At 34.0% G+C, this 19,215-nt stretch overlaps 1 protein-coding gene across 2 annotated transcripts in view; it reads right to left on the bottom strand.

Moving 5' to 3' along the window:
* Positions 1–19,215, bottom strand: part of SNX2 (sorting nexin 2) — a 65,631-nt gene that overhangs the window by 18,640 nt on the left and 27,776 nt on the right. For both annotated transcript variants that reach the window (XM_040241711.1, XM_040241712.1), the window contains exons 2-8: positions 16,367–16,484; positions 12,362–12,525; positions 11,021–11,087; positions 10,632–10,675; positions 9,087–9,228; positions 5,952–6,030; positions 405–480 (exon numbers count right to left, since the gene is read on the bottom strand). In XM_040241711.1, coding sequence (XP_040097645.1) covers positions 405–480; positions 5,952–6,030; positions 9,087–9,228; positions 10,632–10,675; positions 11,021–11,087; positions 12,362–12,525; positions 16,367–16,484 — 690 coding nt within the window. The remainder of the gene's footprint in view (positions 1–404; positions 481–5,951; positions 6,031–9,086; positions 9,229–10,631; positions 10,676–11,020; positions 11,088–12,361; positions 12,526–16,366; positions 16,485–19,215) is intronic.

Here is a 19,215-nt window from a genome sequence, read left to right as displayed (position 1 = left end):
ACATTTCCATTTCAAAACCTTAATAAGACTATTAGAATGTAGACATACAAACCCACATTCAACTATCTCTAAAATGAGATCTGAATAAACTTATTTCAACACAATGTCTAAGCAATGACTTAGGGTATTCAGAATTAGACTATTTGTAAGCTATTCTTTTAAATCTGGTTTTAATATTTTCAAGAAAGGGAATAATCATCCTACAATTATTGATATGAAGAAGATATTTTGCTACGAATTTAGTTAAGTAATTAAAGCACTAAGCAAAAAAAGAAACCACAACACATTGTTTTATTCCATTTATTAATGCAGCTGTTTACTGAACACTTATACTTATATATAATTACAACTGATAATCATAAATGAGAACATTTACATATAAAAATTTAAAGTAGAAATAGTACCTCCGAACTTTCTAAGAACTGCCTTAAATCAGGATCCTGTAGTAAAGTTGGATGCTTTACTGTTCTTTGAAGATACCTAGATTTAAGAATAAAATGCTCCTTTATTTATCAGTAGCATCTTATTCTAAAACTTATTTCAAAAAAAGAATATTTAAAAATTTAAAAAAGATGCCTTCTGTTTGCTTCCTATCAGTTTGCCTTCATTCTAATTATGTAGAATTTTACAGTAATGTAATAATTAAAAAGCTTTGCATTCATTTTTTGAAAATTTATAATTATGTAGAAAGAGGCACAGTAGTGGGGTAGGGGTAGGAATGGCGAGAGGTTAAATTACTTACCAAACTTCTCATTGCAAAATATTAGAGTTAGGGTACATATGTAAGTTTGTCAAACAACTCTATGTTTTGGCAGGTCAGTATGTCCCTAGTCATTATTATATATTTTCTAGTAATATATATATTACTAATTAGTCCAAACTTTTTTTTTAATTGCCATCATTACCAAAATGGAGAACAGCCTACCAATTTCCCCCACCTTGGCAGTAGATTTAAATTATCAAATCAGTTTTGATCCTCATTTGACAAGGACTAAATTTTTTTCAACATTTCTATTTCTAGGGTTTTGCTATTTTTGATGTTCTCCTTATACGACATCACATAAAATAAAAAGTAAAGAGAAACATCATTATTAAATCATTATCAGCTTACTTTAGTAATTTTCCTTTAAGAGAAAAGCTCAAACCCTGACAGTCACAATAAATTACCAATCCTTCTTTCATAAGAGAAAAAATTCCACTATTTGAATCACTGCTACTTATCTAATCCCATTTTAAAAAAATTGCTCTTTCCTCAGATTAATAATTATATGCGTTAATGTTTCAATTATAATAATTTGCCTAACAGTTAATATGCCTTTGTTATATTTATATAGAACAGATTATAGAATATGCCTAAGAGTTTCGGGGGGGGGGCTCAAACGTTAACTTCTGTTTTTATATATTTAAATAAAATACCATATTAAACTTCATTTTAAGTCAACAGCTCACGTAAGAGGTCATTATAATAGAAGTGGTATTTAATAGATATGTACAATACAATCTACACTGTGGTTTTAAAAAATATTTATTTGCTGCTTAGTTTATGAAACTAAAAAATAGTACAGTAGGAACACTAATCCTGTAAGTTTGAGAAATGTTGATACTTTTCCATTGGGATTTTACTTAAACAATTTTAACACCGAAGTTCTCCAGTACTACTCTAGCTGAGTTATTAAGTTGTTTAGGACTGTGTACTGTTTAAAAGCAGTTTGCATAAGTTGTTCATCTGAGTGCACACAACAGCTGGTAAATAGCAAGCACTTAAGACATTCATAAAATGAACAACCAAGGAAGACAAAACATCTAGTACACAGCCTTTAAGAACAACTGCAGTATTTCAAACGTAAATGGAAATATATTACTTATAAAATAACTTTTTAAAGTGAGTTCTAGTGAGAATTTTTGAGTTCTATTAAGTGAGAATACTAGTCTCATGCAATATTCCAAGAAAAAGAGTGTTTCTGTAACCAAGAAAGTTTGAGATATATTACATACATATTCCTTTAAGATTCATAGTGAATAGCAGCATATTAAATGCTGTGAGAAGTACTGCAGGAAAAAGATCTGGTTTAACTTTATTAAAGCCTATATTAATAAACCTCAACTGACGGTAGATTTCTGTTTTTCACCTTGAAACATACTAGCATTTTGAGGAATCAAGGTTGAAAAATTATCTTCTAGAAAGACAATAAAACTTTCTTAAGAGTTACATGAAAATAAAGAGTAATTAACCACTTTAAAAAGGTATTAAACTTACATAATGTTAAAATTAAGAAAAGAAACATTAAACAGATTTTTACTTGATTAACCATTTGTAACTATACACCAATTCAGAATTAAGGTCAGAGAAGGTTATAGATACATAGAAGAAAGATAAAGAACAAAAACGAATGTAGGAAGAATACACTGAAAATACAATGAAAAGAGGCATTGGGGGCCGAACAAACACTGAAGGGAGACATAAATGAAAGATGCTTGGAACTGATGAAAAGTAAGTGTCAGACTCTGCAAGAAGTGGTCAGCAGTTAGTTCTTAAGATTCGTGCTAAGGAAAGGTTATCAGTATATTTACAATCATTGAGGGCTTTCAACTGCTTCCCTGGTGGCTGAGATGGTAAAGAATCTGCCTGCAATGCAGGAGACCTGGGTTTGATGCCTGGGTCTAGAAGATCCCCTGGCAACCCACTCCAGCATTCTTGCCTGGAGAATTCCAAGGACAGAGAAGCCTAGAGGGCTATAGTCTATGGGGTCGCTTTCAAGTTTCTACTTACTTACCAAAACAAAATAAAGCAGGTTATACAAAACGCTTGAGAGAAACAGAGTTAAAGATATTTCTCTACTCAAAGATATGTGCTAACAAGAGAGTCCAAGAAGGCAAAAAGAAGCTGGGTCTCTGATGACATTAATTTGTTCATTCAACAAACATATCTTGAGCATTTACTACACATCAGTTACTGTTCTGAGTACTCAAAATATATCAATGAATAAAAGAGAACAAGATTCCTTTCCTATTGAAGCTTATATTAGAAAAAGAAGACAGACAACAAATCATAAAAATTATGTAGTATAAGATAAGATGGCAAATGCTGTGGAGAAATGAAAGGACAAGTAGAGAAAGGACAAGTAAATGGGATCAGTGAAAGTTGCTCAGTAGTGTCCGACTCTTTGCAACCCCATAGACTATATAGTCCGTGGAATTCTCCAGGCCAGAATACTGGAGTTGGGCAGCCTATCCCTTCTCCAGGGGATTCTTTACCAACTGAGCTACTAGGGAAACCCAATGGGATCAGTGGTTGATGGCAATTTAAATAGAATAGGTCAGAAAAGGTGATACCTGAATGCCTGAATTTTAAACAGGTAACAGAATTAGCCATGCGGATACCCCAGGAGCAAAAGCTTTATAGGATGTGCCACAGAGGGTAGGGGAGTGAAAACCCAGGTGAGAAAATGCCTGGGATCTTTGAGGAGCAGCAAAAAGGTGAGTGTGGCCTAGAGCAAAGTGATCAAGGAAGATATGAGATCAAGTACGTAACAGAGTGAGCAGTGCATGTCATGGAAGATTTTATAGGTCATTATAAGGATTATGGCTTTTATTGAGTGAAATTAGATGCGTGTATGAGTGGGGATGATTCATGTTTTAAACAGATGACACTGGTGGTTATATTAAAAAAAGATTAGAGGTACAAGGATGGAAACAGGGAGATCAACGTGGAGTCTACTGAAGTTAATTCAGACGTTTCAACTAGTAGTGAACAGATGAAAAAACTGCTGTCCAGATATCAAAAGGAAACAACAGGATTTCCTGATGAATTTGATAACATTAAACATCTGCCTACCTCCAAACCTCCTGATATGAGTGGGTTATTCAATCTATACTAACTGTTGAGGCTTTTCCAGCTGGGTTTGCAGGTACTTATTATGATACACTTACATTTTTAGAGAAAAGGAACAATGAATTTAGGTTAAATAACTGGTCCAAGACCTCACAGATAGTGTGCAGTGCATAATGGAGTGCCAGTTTCAACACAGAAAGGATTCTAAAACCCTACACACTACTTCATGCTACTTTACATTTCTCAGTTTGTATTTACAGAAGTGTATCCTTACTATAAAACAAACTCAATATGCTCATAAGGTAACACACGAAGCACTCATAAGAAAATCAAGTGAGCTATCTTTAGGATACTTAGAAGATGTAGTTTCTGCTTACTGAGTGTGGCACAGGAGGAATGTTTGGGTTCTTAACCACTCCCTTTCTCTTCTCATATTTTAACACCAGATATTAATCCTTTTGCTCAAGACAGTCATCTGGATTCTCAAAGTTCAACAAATGAATAACTATGTAAATGACTACGAGAGCATATACGAAGAAATACATCCTTGACCTGCCAGATCCAACTAGGTCGGGTATCCCACAGCAATGCCTAAATGTTTAAATTTTAAGAAATGCCACAGAAAACTCACAATAAAAATCATTCCAGTTCCTCTGCTTCTGTACCTTTACACCTGTATTTTCTTTAGTTATCTTTTCTAATGTACAATGAACTCATAATATGCTTTATCACTACTGCAAATTCTACTAAGGTACTGATAGTATTTAACAAGCAATATTTACTAGTCAAAAAACTACCTTCACAAATATACTAGGTCAAGCTTCAATACTTCCCTAAAACTCTCCTCAGTGTTACATAGTGAATGAAGGTACAGTTTAAGTACTATGCAATGCATTCAAGTTAAAAGAAAAGGTGAGTGGAGAATCAAATATGTCCTTGGTACAATAAATCTTCATTAAGTTTCTTATCAAGGATGTCATCCAAAATATTTCAAATTTACTCACAGAAAAACAGGACTGGAAAGGCTTCTCAAAAGGTCATGGTTATACTCTTAGGAAGAACTAAGTGAAATCAAGGCAGTACATTATCTTTATTCTTAAACATACTTAATCTACAATTTCTTTCACAATAGAATCAATTCTAATGCCTAAACTTCTATTATCTTTTTCCAGAGTGACTGCTAGTCTTACAGACATAACCTCATCTTTTAAGTCTTCTCTAACATAAGATTTTAAGTTGCACACTAGCTTTTCTTATTATGAATTGTTCAAACCTGACTTTACTGTGGCATTTTTTTTAAACTGAAATAATTTATTACTAAAACCCAGAAATATGTTGTCTCAAAAAGAGTTTTAAAAACTAATTTATACCCAGTAGATATATATGCTATTTCCTAAAAACTGTCCTTATCTACTCTAACCACTAATTTTAAGCCAAGAGAGAAAATAAAACAAATAAGCAAATGTGATTAAAATTAAAAACAACAAAAAAACTATGAAAGTAGCAAGTATTTTAAATCTAGGTAATTACCACCTATAAGGTGAACTTTAAGATAGTTTTTTTCTCACATTTTCAGCATAAAAAGGAAGAAATGTTAAGATTCTGGGAGTAGATTCCTCCCATCCATTTCTCTTTGAGTTGGCCACAATGAACACAAGTCTTCAAAGCTATAGGAAATGTGTCAGGTCAAGAAGTATAAAAGAAGGTACAGCACATGTATCTATCAGCCTTTAACTGTACACTCAGTTCAAGCACTGACTAACACTTTTATACTCTCAAGTCACAATCAACTATAAAGAATTGAAGCAGAGAGCACAAACCTAATTTTTCACTGCATTTAATACTATTTCAATATCACTAACTATTCAAAAGAAAAATTAATGTAGATGAAGACAAGTATCACTTTGTTATGAGAATTTATAGAAACGGAACAAGATGACAGTACCATATTTTTTAATGGACCAATTTTCTTTAAAAAAGCTTATAGCATTCTTAAGGGTAATAGAGTGGTACTTCAGAATTTCCGTACTTAATAATATACTTGTGCCACTTAGTGGAATCAGACTTATATTACTGAAGTAAAAACATAAGAGTCATAAACACAGCTGATTAGAATTACCTTTCAAGAGCTGCTCTCCGTTTTTCTACAAATTCTGTGGATGATGAATCTTCTTTACCCACCTTGACCTTGGTCATGCCTTTGAAAAAATTGAATGAGATTCATGATTTTCTACTACTGAGAAACATTCTTTTAAAATAATTTCTGCATAATTTAGCTTCCCTGGTGGCTCAGAGATGGTAAAGAATCTACCTGCAATGCAGGAGACCCAGGTTCAATCCCTAAGTTGGGAAGGTCCCCTGGAGAAGGGAATGGCTACTCATGCCAGTATTCTTGTCTGGAGAATTCCAAGGAAAGAGGAGTCTGGCAGGCTACACAGCTCATGGGGTCACAGAGTCAAATGCAACTGAGTAATTAACACTTTCACTTTCTGAATAATTTAAAATATATTTGAACTTGACAAAAAGTGTCAAAAATAATAACTAGTATCATATGTTTGACAGATTAATATATATACTTGGCAAGTACTTTTAATGTAAACTATAAAAGAGTACAGCTAAAGCAGAGGTTGAGCTATGTCTGTAGTTTTCCAGTTTGGAATCCTTATTTTACTTGATATATATTATACTCCTGGTAAATTAAAATGTGTTTGCAATGTGCATAATGGAGTTCAAATTCATGAGTTTAAGCTCACTTGATATTTTTATCTCTTATGAGCAATAATTAAATCTTTACTTTTGGTACTAGAAAAATAAGTATAATCTGTGAATATGCCAAGTATTTCCTCTGCCACAGATTTTAAGAACATGTTCTTGTTTATTTATTGTATCTGGCTTTATAACAGCTGAAATAATGAGCTCTTTCACAGAACCTCTTTGAATTTAAAAAATAAAGTAATGTGCAAATTTTTTCTTAGTTAATGTATTCATTTTTAAAAACTGATGGACAACATGAAATTTTAAAAATGACTACTTCTCTACTTGATTTTCTGCCAAGAACTTCACAGAACAATTTATTATCTACCTTTAATAATAGCTCAGACTTTATGCATACATTTAGAGGAAACTAACTTGACTTTATTTTTTATTTAACTACATTTATTTTTCCTGCTAATCTCTTTACTTATATCTTTTTTTAAACTGCATTTTATATGGTTGCCTCAAATTCTTCCAATCTTTTCAAGCTAATAATTGGTGGATGGTTGAAGATTATTAGAGGAAAATATTAGTTTGAAACACAATAAACTTGGCATGAAAATTGAGTTTAAAAAAATTTTTTCCCCTGGCTCAATGTTTAAAGACTAGTGTATGTAGCCACCAAACTGAGAAAAATTATTTTGTTTTTCCTCTTCTGATATATTAAAAACAGTTGTACAACTTAAAGCTAAAGAAAAAAGGATATTAATAATAATTTATGATAAATGAAACAAGTTCACTACACAGATAATGGGAGGCCAAAGGATACCACTGCAACAGTTTAGAGAAATAAAATTATTAACTAGACTAGCAGTTCACACGGAGAAGGCAATGGCACCCCACTCCAGTACTCTTGCCTGGAAAATCCCATGGGCGGAGGACCCTGGTAGGCTGTAGTCCATGGGGTCACTAAGAGTTGGACACGACTGAGCGACTTCACTTTTACTTTTTTTTACTTTCATGCATTGGAGAAGGAAATGGCAACCCACTCCAGTGTTCTTGCCTGGAGAATCCCAGGGACAGGGCAGCCTGGTGGGCTGCTGTCTCTGGGGTCGCACAGAGTCAGACACGACTGAAGCGACTTAGCAGCAGCAGCAATTCACAAAGCATGGTTAGAATATCTGGAAGCATTCTGAGACCTTTTTGAGGAGTGGCATGGGATGTGTACAAAAATCTATCTTCATAATACACCATGCTGTTATTTTTGTATTTTTTACTCTCATTCTTTCATGAGAACTCAGTGGAGCTTTCCTAAAGTTATATGATGTGCTGTATTACAAAAGATAAGCGTGCAGAAGCAGATGTGAAAATAAAGCTATTTTCTATGAAGTCAGAACTTAAAAGATTTTGCAAAACTGTAAAAAACAAAAAAAGGCAAGCCATTCTTATCATTATTTTTTTGCCTTACAAAAATAATTTTTCACAAAAACCTTATTTGTTAATAACAGGTTATCAGTTTATCATTTTTAAGTCAATTAATAAACACAATTTAAAAATTCTCACGTGTAAGTATCAAGAGATATAGCTCCAAAAGCAAAAGCTCTTTAAGGCCCTTCAAAAAATCTGAATACACAAGGTGTCTTGAGACAGAAAAGCTGAAGAACTATACTAGATCTTTGAGTTTTAAAAGTGAAGAATATAAAAATGCTTTTGAATATATCAAAGTTTCAAAATCATAAAAGATACAGATAAAACTGCTTTTCAAATCAAATGTTTAAAGAGGTAAAAATACTAACTTAGAATAAAGTTTATTTCAAATTTATTTCAGAATAAATATATATATATAAATATATATATATAAAATTGATTTGTATAAAAACCTATGACTGGGAAATTGGTTCAAGATGATGGAGAAGGAGGATGTGCACTCAACTTCTCCTGAGAGAGCACCAAAAATCTATCACTGAAAAGAAAGAGTGGAAAAAATACTACAAAATTTTAATGGTGGGACAATAGAGGTTTTCCTCTTTTGTAATATTCTGCATATTCTTAACTAAGTAAGGCTTTATTACCTGTAAAAGTGAAATGTTTTTAAATGTTAAATTGAGGTATGTAATAAAATGAGATGAGTTTAAATAGCTCCTGTGTGAGCAAGGCTAGATCAAATCTTTTTGTACAATGTATAGCTGAGCATGGAACATCTCGAAGTCCTCAGAAAAATGTTAATATGCTAATAATATTAAATATTCTCTAAATGTTACTCAGTAATAAGGTACTCTATCTAATAACCCTAAAAGTTTTAAATTGCTTTCATCTTGCTAAATTCCAACTTAATATTTAACATCATCACATTGTATAAATCAAAATCCTTAGGTATTAGAAAATAAAATTTTTAGCTATACACTCTTTAGTTGATAAATGACTATCACAAATAGAATATTTAAATTCAGTATCTCTTAAGACATTGATATGTCATGATGGTGTATGATCATGGAATACACAAATCCATACAATTAACAGTACTAGTAACAAAAATCAATTTTTAAAGATGCATACTTACCTACTATACTCTTTTCTGGAGCTGGTGGCACAATATAACCAACATGTAAATACTTGCTTGCTAATTTGCTATGCAAACCGAGAAAGTCACTAAATCTTCTTTTAACTGAAAATTCACTTTTGCTGAACATGGAAAGAGAAGTCTACAAGTGAAGAAGAGGTATTTCAAATTTTGAATACTGAAAAATTATTTAAAAATTAATGTAATACATAATTGTGAATATGCATACACACACACACAGGTCTACATTGCAAAAAAATGTAGAGTAGCTAACTAATGTGAAACAAAGATTTCTAACAACTGAAAAAACCCCAAATCACAGTTGTTGCTGTTTTTTTTTTTTTTTTACACAAAACACCTGCTTTATTCTACACTTAACTCATCTCACCAACTCTATCTGTATTTACGCTAATGATTCTTAACCTCTGATCTTTACCTCTAGCCTAGATCCCCACTGGGCTTCAGTCTGATACACAGTCCAAGGAAAAACCTCCATTTAAATTGCACTGCCATCTCAATTTCACCATATTTTCCCCTGCTGGAAAAGTGAAGGGAACTTCTCTGTATTGTTTACTATTATATTCTAGCTTTTGGAAGACAGCTTGACTCCAAGGTATATAAATAAGTACCTGTTTAATGAATTAACAGATTTCACTCCATACTGTGTTCCTCTCTTTGTATTGCCTTTTCTCCAGGATCATTCCAATAAGCACAGAGTTCCTCTAGACAAAGACTCAGGTTTCCCTCCTTCCTCCCTTCTTACATCCAAGCTTTACTGATCATCATACCTCCTATATAACTCAAGAAACCATTTTCTTTACTCATCCCCAGAACCAATTCCTAAGTATCACTTCTCACAGTAGGACTGCTACAGAACCTCTGTCTTTAAGATCTGAAGGTGTACAATCCCTTTAAGAATTGCAACTGCCTCAACTAGAGACCCTGACCTTTCTTTTTATTTTGGCCACACTGTGCAGTACGTGGAATCTTAGTTCCCTGACCAGGGATTGAACTCACACACTCCCCAGCAGTGGAAACACAGAATCTTAACCAGTGGACCACGAGGGAAGTTCCCTGACACTTTTATCCTCCCAATCCAAACTGAGTCAGAGAGAGCTTTCTAGAACAAAAATCTCAATGTGCCACACTCTTGTTTGAACTTCAGTGGTTCTCCATCATACAATTCCTAATGTGGCTGTTCATAATAAAGGCAGGCTTACTGCCAAACAATTTAATCTGGCACCACTTCCTGCAGGTCCTAGAAAGCACAGTGTTTTCTTACTTCTGGCTTTTACACAAGCAAATCCCTTTGCCCCCTCTCCCACCCGCAATACTTCTACTTTGCCTAGATTAGATCCCTTCCTGCATAGCCTCCCAGAACACTCTCTCTACCAAACCACTCACAACTCACTGTGACTATTTATATGCAACTTTTACTGGATGATAACCCTGTAAAGACAGTGATCACGTACACTTTAATCACTGTGGTATCCTCATGCTACACAGAGAAGCCTCAGTATTTTTTTAGAGGAGCAAAAGGCTTACCTTTGTCGTTACTCTATAAGCCATGTAAGCATTCATGCCATCACCTACAAGAAAAGCGAAGCTATTAAAAATCATAAGCTTAACACACAAGGTAACTATGTGAGGTAATATATTAACTTGATTGTGGTAATCATTTCATAAAATACTAAGCTATCACATTATGATAATTGTGATGTGTGTACATCCTAAATATACACAATTTTTATTTGTCAATTATTTCTCAATAAAGCTGGGGGAAAAAACAAACCACAAAGCTGCCACAAGTTTAAAAATTAGAAGCACCAATTCTAATATTGTAACAATGCATGTAGTTAAGAAAAATAGCACATTAACAACCAAGTTAATTATTAAAAAGAAGCAAGTACAAAATACAATAAATGTTGACTCACCAACTTTCTCTGGATCTGACACACCAATTTCTATATCAAAAACATCTCCATTTGCTTCTTCTTCAATCTAGGAAAATTTTTTTTGGTATTAAAGATTCTAATTTGTATTATCATCGTAATAGTAATAAGTATAATTTTTACCATCTATCTTTTATTAGGATCACTGCCACATGAAACAATTTCAGAGTCACTCAGCACTCTATTTCTGAAAATCAATGAAAGCTTTTACATTTCCTGTCTATGTGAAAAATATACACACACACAAAGACAACAGGAAAAGGATAATCAGGAGAAGTAACAGAAAATTTTGTGTTCCTCCAACTCCTCAGATGTAAAGAAAACTTCTGGAGGAATACTGTGGAATATTTTTGTTCAATCTTCAGATGCAGATTATGAAGATAATTCCTTATTTTTAATATTACTATTTTTCAAAGCTGTATCTCTCCTCTTTAAAAACCAGGAAGTAGCCGTTACTTGTGCCAGTAGAATCCTACATACTTGCAGAAATTATTATAAGCAACTTGAGCATCATGATTTCTCTTTACCTAGTAAACACATGTTCTTCTTGAAGCCGATAAAAGCACTACAAAGCTCACTGAGAAAAGAAGAAAAATGATAAATCTATGAGACTACAGAGAAGCACTTTTTATGCCATTGTAAGTAAGCAATCCCTGTTAACAGTAGTTCTGAGGGAAAGGTTTGTTATTTTCAAGAAGAAAACACAGGAACTGTTCAATCTTTCAAAATTTAAAAACAACATTAATATTCCAAGACTTCAGAAAAGTATGTTTTTCTAATGATAATTTTTTTCAAAGTTGCCCTACTGCACAGATTTTTGAAAAGTAAGCCTTATCTGAACTGTAATATATGTAAAGCATATAAATCCTAGGTATACAGCTCAATAACTTTTACAAAGTAAACACATCTCTGTAACCAGAACCGAGATCAAGAAACAACACCATCAATAAGGCCCTCACGCTTCCTCTCTACTCACTACACAGCCCCTGCTCTGCGAACAGTGTCAGTCGCTCAGTCCTGTCCGACTCTGCGACCACATGAACTGTAGCCGGCCAGGTGCCTAAGTCCATGGGACTATTACAGTAAGATCACAAATGACAAACTGCCTGACTTGAGAAGGAAAATGATGTATTCAAGTTATCGGATTAAAAAGTGTGGGGATAAATTTAGAAACCAAATCATCCAACCTCTTTAGTGTTCTTTTTGGAAATGTCTAAAAGGCTTTGATTACAAATGACGGACAGCAGAGAAATGCTGGGTGGGGAACAAAAAAATAAATATATTATTTACATATTAATTTAGAATATAAACATTTTTCCATACCTCGTCCCTGGATCTATCAAAGATCACAGGAGCAGACATACTCTTTGATTCAATTCTGGGAGCAATGAGTGTTGTGGGGGTCACAGGTGTGACTGCAGGAGAAGGTTCTGAGGAGAGTATAGGTTCCCTTTCTGGACTGTCCAGAGAAACTTCCTCTGTAGCTTCTAGATACAAATTAAACAAGTTAGTTGAGGATACAGGTAACAAGCCGAGCAGGCAACAAATTATGAAATATTTTTATATGACCCATAGTATCAAAATATTAAAATAATTGTTATAAATAATTTATGAATTCTTCCTTAGTGGTTTATTTAAAACTTTAAAACCAACAGTGACTTTGTTGATTTTAGGAAGAATTCCAGTAAGTCAGCATAGTTATCTATACTAGTGGTAGGGATAAAGCTAGTAGGAAAGCAATGATGTGAATAATTCCACATTCATTTGTGTTTGGATCTATAATATATCTAATACTTGTGGTAACTTACCTTCCAAAATCTTGTATTCAGGCTAACATTATGATTCTTTTATACACACAAACACAAACTTTATAGCAGAAAGCTGCTCAGAACTATCCCAATTGGGATTAAAAATTTGTTATGCAAAGTCCACAAAGTAATCTAAAGCAATTAAATGCTAAAGATTACTGGATATTAGCTGAATACACAAATATACACTAAGCAATAGGTGTTTAGGTTTTCATTTAAAGTGCTTGTTCACTTGAAAAATCTAAAACTAAATATATTTATAAACAAAACAAATCAATAAACTGAGTGTCTAAAAGCTATGTAACATTGTGCTAAAGGCAATGAAGAAACACAAAAATGTAAAGTATCATACCTGCCCTCAGGGAGTTTATAATCTAGTTGGGAAAACAAGATATAAACATGTGGAATGTTAAACAACAAAAGACAAGTAACAGCCAAGAAAACGATATAAAGAGCATAACAAAACGTTTAACTGCTATACGAACTATAGTAACAAACTATAATTTGAGTGGAGATGGGAGAGAATAATCTAGGCTGGGGAAAAGAGGGAATATTTTATGAAACTGAACTGAAAAGATCTGAATGGATTTAAAAAATGAGGGAAGCATTCCACAAAAATGAAACACAGTTGACCCTTGAACAACATGGGGGTTAGGGCCACCAACTCTCTACACAGTCAGAACTCTGAGTGTAACTTATATTTGGGCCTTCCATATACACAGCTCCTTTGTTTTAGAGGTTCCACATTCTTGGATTCAATCAACCTCCAATCAAGTTGTACTGTAGTATTTACTAATTTTAAAAAATGTGTATTAGTGGACCTGAGCATTTCAAACCCATATTGTTCAGGAATCAATCATAACTGAGTAAGTTAAAAGCAAAGCCAGAAAAGTAAAATTTATAATCAGTGGCCAAAATAATAACCACAGTTCTGCTGGTTTATAGAACTGATACAAAGAAAAGGCAGGCAGGACTGTAAATGAAACAGGATTAGATCAGTGGTTTCTAACTTGAGGTTCTTAGATTCCTCAAAGTTTGAGAAGGTAGTAACAACAGACAGTGAGCCATTTTAATACCTCAAAAAGTATATCAGTAATAACATATATGTTATTTACTTGAAGCAGTAAGATACCTCTTGAATTTTTGAGGTATTAAAAATTTCTACTTCTTTGAATTAAGAGGTACAAACTACTACGCATAAAATAAATAATCTACAAGGATATATTGTATATCACAGGGAATACAGCCAACATTTTAAACCTATAAATGGAGTATAAACTTGAAAATCACTATATCGTACACCTGAAACTTATGATATTGTATATCAACTATACCTCAATAAAAAAATAAGTCAAAGTTTTTCTTTTTTTACAGAAAAAAGTCCCATATATACTAAGTATAAAGATTAACATTTCCTTGAAAGAGACACTTTGAAGGTAAGTGTAAACTGATTATGTCAATTTCAGCTAAGTGACATTTCACTCATACCACAGACACCAGAGAATTTTTCAAACAAAGGAATACTCCTTAAACTTTGGATTTGGTATAATCTGCTGAAAAGCTTAAGTGAAATACACTAACTACCCTGGCAGAAGCAAGTTCTAAAAGTCTAGGACAATTTCAACACTGGCAACTTGCTCACCCTCACTTATTCCTCTAGGACAGTTTCCTAAAATGTCTTCAGTGAAGCTTAGCGCAGGATGGTACTGATGGTGGAAAGGGGCTCTCTAGTTACACCCATGTTTGGTGAACATCTTATAAGTAAGCTAATAACAGTAACAAAGTCATGCTTGAACTTTTTCTGATGCCACTTCTGACATAATAATAGTATTTGAAATGCTACCAAAAGTATATTGGCATACATACCAATTACAATCTAATCTCATTATGGTTTTAAAACCAGAATGGCTAAGTCACTAGAGCAATACCTAGAGTTTCTTCTCTTATACAGGTCTTCGGAAACCTAATGATGTCATTATGAAATGTAGCTGAGTTTAAGATAAAAGATAAAGCATAAAAAGTGTCTGCAGATAACAAAAGAAACAGATGACTATTTTTATTGCTTCATCTGTTTCTCCTTAAAAACAAACAAAAACCCTGACACTGACCATGGATCAATCACTATGTTTAGTATACTCTGCACTAAGTACACTAACACAGAAAAGATTTTTCTAGTTGAGCTTCGTGGGCAAATATCACTGCACAGCGCTGACGTGGCAAACTGATCAGCAGGGCACACTGTAAACAAGAAAACCATCTCTCCTATGCATAGACCCAGAGTTCTGCTTTAGAGTTTCAGCACACTCATTAACACAGAATTCTGAGACTTAAAGACTCTTTAATAAAATGGATAATCCAAGTGTTCTATTTATGACCCTCTACTATTAGAGGAATAACCACAATTTTAGATTAGCAGCTACTTTTGTCATCTTTCAGATTAAAACATAAATGCCATGAAGAAACTTCTAAGGATCTCCTGGGAAAAAGTCAATGAAAGAAAAGAAAAAGGAGTATTACAATTTTGGTTAACTGTCATTATATGCTAAGTGTTAGGTAGCTACAGCAAAGGGTGGGAAGGTGGCTGGGTAAATGATTGTCTTCACATTTTAATTTTCTGACATGAATTCATAAAAGACATGAATTCATCTGCACTGAAAACTTCATACATTAAACAGGAAATTGTATGGACCTCTGTCATAGAGGACTGACTGTATTTTTAAATATACTTGTACTAAAAAAATACAAGATGGTTTCAATATTCAACCACTATAAAAGCTGAGGGAGGATACATTATCAAGCTTTAGCTCAAAGAAAGCCAGTTTAGGTAAATTAAGCTCGTAAACACACAAAGATTTAATATTGCAATTATTTGTGCCATTAATTCTAAGGAAGATGCTGCTTTTTAATAGCCAAACATTAATTTGTATTTAAATTTTAATCTTAAAGCAGATAATTGTTTTGAAGAGGGTCCAATTTTTTAAAGGTAGAAAGAGACTACACCAAATCCTGCCCCCATGTTAAAAAAAAATCCTGAAGCATCAATTTATTCACCTAAAACTGAATCAAAATGGAACCCATGGTAAATACTGAAACATTTTTATTAAAACAGATTTCAAATATATTTAGATTATAAATAATTCTTAAGTTCAGAGTTTAATTTTGCTTTGTGAAAAACTGTAAATAGTAAGAAAGAATATAATCATTTCTATTTCTCAAAATCTGAATGCCACAACCATTAGTTTGTGTCCAAGTACTGCTTGAAATAATCAAATTATTAGTGTGACTTACTTCCAAACGCTTAAAACCAGAAAGGATCATATTCGTGCTTTTCGCAACAGTCTTTATTTTCCACAAAGCAAAGTAACTAAAATTTCCTGTCCTCCTAAGTCGTTAACAAGAAAAACCATCAATAGTACTTCACAGAAAATGTTAGTTTTGTTTTAAGAGAATATTTTCTGACAGGATATATGCTACAAATGACAATTCCTTTAAAAAAACAATAAAGGTTATTTACAATTACCTGCAAAAAGATCTTCTCTGTCATCATCTAGCACAACTTCTGCAGGTTTTGGACCATTGGAGTTTGTACTAATATCTTCTGCAAGAAAGCTAGCTGGATCCGGAGATGACGGACTTGACTGTTAAAAAAAAATAATTGATAATGGATTGCCATGTTTGTCTGTTATAATTATGTCTCCAGATACTATAGAAATAGAACATTCTCCTGATAAGCAGAGAAGAAAGAATAAGAACAGCTATTTACAGTTCCTCCTCTGAGGGTAAGAAATAACCAAAAACACACTTTCACTCACCTTCTTTCTTAACAAGAAATCACTTAAGATTTAAAACCAAAAATCTTTTCCAGTCACCCAGTTAGATATACTAATCTGTCAAGTTTAGTTATAATTAACAAAAACAAATTTTAATGTTTTATATAGTATAATATCATATAATAGTAAAATCAGACCTTGCAAATATGTTGCATGAATGAGAAGTTCAAATTAATACTTTAAGAAAAAGGTTTAGCAGTAGTTGATTTAAGATTACAATTATTCTAAAATTTCTGTATTTTCAAACTAAAAAATTCCCAGTAATTTACATTTCAACTAAGCTAAAGGAATATTTTTGTATTTCTGAAAGTACAAAAATCAGCAAAATGGAATCAACACTGTAAAGCTTTTAGATTTATCACAGTTTTCTTATAAGTTAAAACCAGTACTTAAAAAAAAATACATAACACAAAAAGGAAGTTGTATATATCAAAAGTGCACAGCTATATATTTTCAAAACCCAACACACCTGTGTCACCAGCACCCAGATCAAGAAAGAGCACATTATCAAATCGAAAAGCTCCACTCATGCTCCCTCCTATGCTTTACCCTCTCCCAACCTAGGCTGCCACCAACCAGGATTTGTTTTTCCTGTTTTTGCTCTTCACACAACTAGAATCATCCAAAACACATTTTTTTTTTCTGTTTGTTCTTTGACCTTAATGCTATGTATACAAGACTCTTATATTGTTGCATGTAATAACAGAACACGCATCTTTGTTGATGTAAATATTCCACTGTGTAAATACACAACTGATCCATTCTGCTGTTGATGAGCATCTAGGTTTTCAAATTTCACTACCAGTTTTTTATACCAACAGTGCTGTACGAACTGTCCAGCACATATATCTTTTAGCAAACAGTGAACAAATTTCTGTTTGCTATGTACCTCGGAGTGGAATACCTGAATCACAGGATAGGTAAATGTTCTGCTTTAGAAGATATCACTAAAAATCTTCTAAAGCAGTTATATAATTTACACTCACTGCAGTAATATAGGACTTTTCTGTAGCTCAGCAGTAAAGGATCTGCCTGCAATGCAGGAGACCAGGGTTCAATCCCTGGGTCAGAAGATCCTCTGGAGAAGGGAATGGCAATGCACTCCAGTATTCCTGCCTGTAGAATCCAATGGACAGAGAAAGCCAGCAGGCTACAGTCCGTGGGGTTAGAGTTGGACACGACCACACGACTAACATACACACACCAGTAATACACAGAGCTTCCAGCTGCTTCAGATCCTTGTCAACACTTAAAATATATTTCATGTTTTCACTTAAGCTATTATGGAGAGTATAGAGTGCACGTTACTGTGATCTGAATTGGCATTTTCCTGATGAGTAATGATGGTGAGCAGTTTTTCATATGTTTAACAGACATTTGGATATCTTCTTTTGTGAAGGGTCTCTTCAAGTATTTTCCCTATTTTTCTATTGTTCTTATTGAATTGTAGGAGTTCTTTACATAGTCTAGATACAAGTTCTAGATATGTATCACATATGGATGGAGAAAAAAATTTTCTCCCAGTTTGTACTGTTACCTTTCCACTTACTTAATGGTACATATTAATGAATAAAGTTATTAATTCAGTTCAATCGCTCAGTCATGTCCGACTCTTTGTGACTCCATGAACCGCAGCACGCGAGGCCTCCCTGTCCATCCCAACTCCCAGAGTCCACCCAAACCCATGTCCATTGAGTTGGTGGTGCCATCCAGCCATCTCATCCTCTGTTGTCCCCTTCTCCTCCCACCCTCAATCTTTCCCAGCATCAGAGTCTTTTCAAATCAGTCAGCTCTTCGCATCAGGTGGCCAAAGTATTGGAGTTTCAGCTTCAGCATCAGTCCTTCCAATGAACACCCAGGACCGATCTCCTTTAGGATGGACTGGTTGGATCTCCTTGCAGTCCAAGGGACTCTCAAGAGTCCTCTCTAAACACCACAGTTCAAAAGCATCAATTATTCAGTGCTCAGGTTTCTTTATAGTCCAACTTTCACATCCATACATGACCACTGGAAAAACCATAGCCTTGACTAGATGGACCTTTGTTGACAAAGTAATGTCTCTGCTTTTTAATATGCTGTTTAGGTTGGTCATAACTTTCCTTCCAAGGAGTAAGCATCTTTTAAGTTCATGGCTGCAGTCACCATCTGCAGTGATTTTTGAGCCCAGAAAAATAAAGTCACCCACTGTTTCCACTGTTTCCCCATCTATTTGTCATGAAGTGATGGGACCGGATGCCATGATCTTAGTTTTCTGAATGTTGAGCTTTAAGCCAACTTTTTCACTCTCCTCTTTCATTTTCATGAAGAGGCTTTTTAGTTCTTTTTCACTTTCTGCCATAAGTTATTAATTCAGTTGAGTTCAGTTCAGTCGCTCAGTCATGTCCGACTCTTTGCGACCCCATGAATCACAGCACGCCAGGCCTCCCTGTCCATCACCATCTCTCGGAGTTCACTCAGACTCACGCCCATCGAGTCAGTGATGCCATCCAGCCATCTCATCCTCAGTCGTCCCCTTCTCCTCCTGCCCCCAATCCCTCCC

This window comes from Oryx dammah, unplaced genomic scaffold (genome assembly GCF_014754425.2).
Source record: "Oryx dammah isolate SB20612 unplaced genomic scaffold, SCBI_Odam_1.1 HiC_scaffold_5, whole genome shotgun sequence".
In the NCBI taxonomy this organism is placed as follows: domain Eukaryota; kingdom Metazoa; phylum Chordata; class Mammalia; order Artiodactyla; family Bovidae; genus Oryx; species Oryx dammah.
Note: the sequence above shows the minus strand (reverse complement) of the source record. Positions and strands in the feature narration are given on the sequence as shown.